The sequence below is a fragment of the Alligator sinensis genome, unplaced genomic scaffold, assembly GCF_000455745.1.
Source record: "Alligator sinensis unplaced genomic scaffold, ASM45574v1 scaffold1338_1, whole genome shotgun sequence".
Taxonomy (NCBI): domain Eukaryota; kingdom Metazoa; phylum Chordata; order Crocodylia; family Alligatoridae; genus Alligator; species Alligator sinensis.
In genome coordinates this window covers 202,899-209,215 of record NW_005842713.1, presented here as the reverse complement: position 1 = coordinate 209,215, position 6,317 = coordinate 202,899, and the positions used below count along the sequence as shown (strand labels likewise).

General features: G+C 41.2%; 1 protein-coding gene across 1 annotated transcript; it reads right to left on the bottom strand.

Moving 5' to 3' along the window:
• Positions 1-5,070: 5,070 nt before the first annotated feature.
• LOC102386622 (trace amine-associated receptor 2) lies at positions 5,071-6,063 on the bottom strand. The gene has a single exon (XM_006034237.1). The coding sequence runs from the start codon at positions 6,001-6,003 to the stop codon at positions 5,071-5,073; it is 933 nt and encodes a 310-aa protein (XP_006034299.1). The 5' UTR covers positions 6,004-6,063.
• Between the last annotated feature and the right edge of the window lie 254 nt (positions 6,064-6,317).

Here is a 6,317-nt window from a genome sequence, read left to right as displayed (position 1 = left end):
CCTACACGTGTAGATGCTTGCCCAGGGTTGGTTTACTTTAGAGTAAAGCCACCCCACAGCATTTGCACATATTGACTTGCCATATGATAAACACTTAAGCCTTCATATATCTTTAGTCACAGGAAGAGCCTTATTAACGTCAGTGACCACATCTACATGAGACACTGACTACGCAGTAGCCTGAGACTACTGCTTAGTAGTGTTGCACGACAGAAATCATGGCATGACATTACTTTGCATTAGTCTTAAGCTACTGCACAGTCAGCAACACAAAAAAGCCATTCATCAGCGCTATGCACAGTAAAGTGCATTTATCTATAAACAACTACTAAATGACTGTGTAGTAAAGCAGTGTCAGCATCTCGTGTAGATGCAGCCAGTATTTCTCTTTTCTTATTTTCATACACTACTTTCAGTGATGAATTTAGGAGCTGTGTGTGTGAATTTTCCTGAGGCAAAAAAATTTTACTAGTTTTTAAAAAACAACTTTTTACAAATAAACCCAACTGAATCAGGACAGTATACTTATTTCTAGCTTAAGAAGTTCAGAGAAGAGGCAACCAGAAGAAACAGTAAATGGCATAGTTTTATTAGGCTTTACAAATCAATGTGAATGACCTCAATGTACAACCTTGGACTGGTAAGATATATTGTATAATTTGGATGCACTATGATCTCCAAAGATGATTCATATTTTAATCTTTTTAACTATGTATTTTCCCCCTCCTTCCCCTCCTGATTGTCTTCTTTTACCTGCCCATGTTCAGTTGTGCTTTTGATAGACTATGGGGTGGCTCTAAAAAAAAAAATCCCTTCTTTTTTTCATCCACTTAGGCAAAGGGCACAAATAGAGTTGAATTTTAAGGATAGATTTCCACAGTACAACTGTCTAGAATACCTGCAGAATACCATATGCTGCATATTTTAAGAATTTGCAGAAGACCTCAAGAGATCTGGAGCCAAGTGGGAAAAAATCTAAGAACTGCTAGTCTTTATTGGGTAAATAAGGCTTGAACTGAAGTACTAGACACACACAGCTACTACATTTTGGGTAACTGGGATTGCCAAGTAAACAGTGAGGTTCTATTTTCATGTTGAATAGAGTGAAGTATCTGTTATCTTTTCCTTTTCTTCCTTCTCCATAGCTAGTAGGTAATTACTTTTGCTTCTCGACACCCCACAGAATACATCCAGAACCACTTCCACTGCAGCTATTTGAGTTGGTAACTTTACCATCACCCTTATTTCAAGGAGCATTGTGTTATTTAGAAGGTAGCAGTGCAACAGAGCGGTAGCCAGCATCCCCGGAGTTCTAATTCAAACTCTGACTTTTTCTGTGTTTATGTGGATCACTCATCATGTCCCTATCCCCAATAATAGCATAGCACAGTCCTATTTATCCATGTCAGAAAAAGCTTTAATAATAACAAACTGCTTTGAAAACAAATTATACTCCATTACATGCAGTGACATAACTGGCCAATGCTAGGTACTAAGTAGAACATAAACTTTTTCTTTTAAAAGTAAAAAAGTGAATGCAATGCTCTCGATAATGAGAGTCCCAAGGGAGCTTCATACAGCAACAAATAATGTAAATCAGCAGCCCTCATACCAGAAGAAAGGAGATTTTTTTGGTGATACCTTTTAGTGATGGTGATGAAGGTACCCAAGAAATGGGAGACTTGAGTTCAGCAACATTCTTAGTCTGAGAGGACTGAAGCCAACAACTTTCACCTTCCAGGGGAGCATCCTAAGCACTAGATTATGGGCAATTCTATATGGAGGTTGGAGGTGGTAGGACACTACCCAACCTGCTGGGTGATGTTTGAAACTGGAACTTTCTGTTCCAGAGACACAGAGAACACCAACAGGAGTTTGTCTGTCTAGCATAGGGTGGAATTCTATTTCCTTTTATGCATCTAAATGGTAACTTTTTAGCCACAAAAGTGGCAAGAATGCCACTTACACACAGAGAGCCATTTTATTTCCCTAACAGTGTGCATGTATAGACTGGTCATATAAGTAGGGTGCACACTGCCCAAACTTTTCTGTGGCTCTATACATGCATCCATTGCAGATGCTTACTGGTGTCCACTGGCAAAAAATGAGGCAGCTATGGTTGAAAGAGAACAAGGGCCTCCCCAGTAGACAAGTGGTTAGGCCTTTCAACCATGAAGCCAGAGTCACATGTTTTAGGGCCCTCTCACATAAAGTGGGTATGAACCTGCAACTTTCTGATACAGTTCTCAAATCCATACACCACTGATAAGACACTATGCAGGCCACTCTTCAGCACTCCTTTTGAAGTTGGCCCCCTGGACAGCCAAGAGAAGGAGACAGCCAAGAGGAAGAGAACAAGCTGGAGGATATATGATTGATGTGATAAGTACTATCCTGCAAAGGAGCAGGACCTGGGCTCTAGCCTTACTCCTGATGGGACCTTCCCTGTTGTATCTCCCTCCATCCATTGTCTATCAAATGCAAGGGGCAGTCATTCAACCTCAAAAGGAGTGCTGGAGATATGAGTGGGTAAAAAATCATTCTGACCACTAGGACAGTGGTTAGATCTCTCGACTAGGACAAGTCAAAAGACAAAAATTCAAACCCTCTCTGGGAAAGGGGGATAAGGACCCAGGTCTCCAGCAGACTAAGTGATCTAGTCTAACCACTAAGCTACTGGGGTTAAAACATGGAAACCACCTGCCAGTTTTTTTGAAGAAGGTGTATCATACTGGGTCTACATACTTGCATGGGCTTGCACAATGAAAGCATACAGTGAAGGCCAGAAATGGCTTGGTAGGCAACTAGAAAACTGCCTCTTAGATGTGTAAAGTAAATAAGATCCCACCTCAGCGGTTATGGCACTCTCTGGTGAAGTAGAAATACTTGGGTTCCAGTCCCTGCTTCCAGGACTGTTTATCTTTTTCACATTAAACAGACTTGTGATAAAATACAGAAACAGCCCTGGGAGCAGAGACTGGAACCTGAGGCTTCCCTTTCCCAGGATAGTGACCTCAGTGGGGAATTTAAAGATTATAATCACAGGGTTGTGTGGCCCATCCACTGTATGAATACAGGAATGCTATTCCCAAATCATCTCTAGCCAATGCTTATCCAGTCTCCTTTTGAAAACTTCCGGTAAAGGGGATTCCACAAATTCCCTGGCAGTCTAACAGTAAGGAAGTTTATCTTAAGATCTAAACTAAATCTACTTTGTTGCAAATTAAACCCATTTCTTCCCATCTTAACCTCTGGAGCGAGAGAGAACCATTGTTCACGGCCTTATTTCTGGTGGCATTTCAAATATTGGAAAACTGCTGTCATGTCTCAGAAACAGGGGCCCCTAACCCCTGTTGAGAAGAAGTTGAGTTCAAGATACAGAGCCATAAGATGTAGGTTTAAAATCTGTAAGCTGCAACGCCACTGGCCATAAACCACACACCACAAGGTTGTAAACTTCAGGGGCATAAGCATCAAGCTACAGGAATCCTGATTACATAATTGGGACTCCTTGCCATATTAATCCCTGGGAAAAGGGAGAGGCCCCTTTTAAGCCAAGAGTGCTGTGGCCAGAAGGGGCAGAGCCAAGGGAGGTATAAGATGAGCTCCAGAGCAGAACAAGGCAGCTTGGCCCAGGCTGTGTTCCTGGAAGGAACTCCCTGAAGACCTGCAGGCCTGGCGACTGTGCAGAGCCTGGGGAGTGCTTGAAGAGTGAAGGAGATAAGAGGAGAGAGAACAAGGAGAGAGATCAATTGGATTATATTTATTGCTAACTCCGGGCAAAGATGTTGTGAGGTATGGGGCGATTATCAGGGGAGAAAGGAAGCCATTGGAGGTATTCAGGGAAGAGAGAGAGATGTGTTTCTGTTTACAAGTTCTTGTGGGAAGCCCAGCTATGTGGGAGAACTGAGTGGATTAACTGAGGGACAACAAGCCCTGGAAGTAAATTGAGGGACTAGTCCCAGTATGGACTCCTTGGACGTGTTCCCGGGGTGTGCATGTGTAAGAGTGCATGCCCCACATGGGAACATTTGTTCCACTACTATTTGTCCTTTGGCAAACCTGCTATTTGTGCTGTTGCTGTTTGTCCCCTGGCATGCCTCTGCGCACACGCTCTAGCAGGTGCCTTGGCTGTGGTAGGGGAAACTGGGGGCCAGCACCTGGGCTGGCCCCAGCAGTCTTACTTGGGGTCCAGGAGGCCTCCCAGGGCAGCAGTGACACCGAGCCAGCTACCCGGAGCCTGGCCAGCAGCCAGAGCATGGCTATGGCCAGCTAGGCTCCCTTTTTTGGCAGTGCATGCTCCTGCCATGTGCACTGCACCCAGGTGTGGCTGGTGAACTCAGACTGGTGGGGTGGGTGGAGCGGCAAATGGAAATGGGGGGTGGAGGGGGTGGTTGCAGCTGGGCAGGAGTGAGGGGGAGGGGGTTTACAGCCAGCTGGGAGAAGAAACAACATTGTTGGGGGAGTCCAACTATACTAGAATTAAAATAATGAAAAGAAAATACAGCTTGTAATGTTCAAATTTTTCTTTGTGTTTTGTCAAATCTACTCAGTTGCTCATTCTGGAGGCAATTTTAGAAGATATCCTTCAGGAATTACTTCAATGGAGCCTGGGTTTATAAATCTTTATAAGCTCTGTGTTGCCAAGTTCCCAACAATAAATCTCTTTTGTATGGTGTTTAACATGTATGATTGATGTTGTATCAACTTTTCTTAATCCATTTTTCTGTTATAGGTGCTGCCATACTTCATCAACTTCTTGTTACCATTGTCCATACAGCTTGATAATTTTTTGCAAATAAATATTTTTATTGAATTAAGAAAACATATACTGACATTTTCTACATATAATTTAGAGCAAAACAACCTGTTCACTGTCTTTACTTTGGCCTTTTTGCAAGTTAATCAGGAAAGAAGTATTAAATGAATGTTTAAGTTTAAGTATGAATGGATGAATAAAGCAGCTTTCATTTTACATTTGAATACACAAGCCAAAAACATGTATATAATTTCCGTCCTATTTTTCTAACTGAAAACCACCATTGGATTAGCGTCTTATAATCAGATGTGCTATTGGTTTTGAAGAAACAGATTAGTGGTATAGAAATGTGGCTGGAATATTTTACCCAACAGAATATGCCTTAGTGCTTTACGAAACCATGGGTAGAAAAAACCATATATTAATGGATTACAGGTGGAATTAAAATAGCCAAACCATGTTAGGGCATCAAACAATACAGCAGGAGTAGAAAATTTTAAAAATGGGTCAACTAAAATGGTAACGAAACAAGGAAACCAGCATATCAGGAAAACCCCCATAACTATACTCAAAGTCTTAGCTGCTTTTCTGTCTTTATTCTTGGAAAGTTGATTTTGCTTTTTATCATTTTCTTTTTCAGGCACATTGTTCATAAAATGGGCATGTTTTTTGGACACTGCAAAAATTTTGACATATATTCCTGTCATAACACAGCCAGGAACAAACAAACCAAAAGTAAATAAAATTGTTCCCCATAATTTGTTGAACATAACTGGGCAGGAACTAGAACATTCTACTAGTATCTCATAGCCCTCTATTCCAGAAGCATATGCTTTTGAGAAAACCACCCCAAAAGCAAAAGCAGCTGGCACTGACCAACAAACTGCTAGAAACCCTCTTATCACCGAAAAAGTCATTTTGCTTGAATAATGCAAAGGGTGACAGATAGCATAAAAGCGATCAATGGCAATGCAACAGAGATGGAAGATGGAAACTAAACAGAGCATGAGGTCAAAGCTGTAGTGGACTTTGCAGAAGGTGATGCCAAAATACCAGCAGTTCTCCACGGACCTGATCATGCTGTAAGGCATAATGGCAAATCCCAGAAGAAAGTCTGTGACTGCCATTGACAGAATCATGAAATTGGTTGGAGAGTGCAGCTGCTTAAAATATGAGATTGAAATTATTATAGCCAGATTCCCAGTGACAGTGATGATGATAGCCATGAGCATGAATAAATACATTGCTCCTCGAACACCTGCTGACCTGAAGTCTTCAGGACAAGATCCATTTCCAAATTCAGAGCAATCAATAATATCCTTTGTGATGTTAGAAAAAGTCATTTTCCTTTATTATGTATTTTGTATATTATTATGGCTTTAGTATTACAGGCATGGCTTTATATGCAGAATTAATATTCATGAGTTTTCCAAATGACTCCAACTCCTAAAATTAAAATACAATATAAAATTAATAGGAAGTAACCATTAGGCATTGTTTAAAGTAATTTTGGGAGAACTACTGCCCCAACTTAAGTAAAAGGCAAAAATCCTGTTGA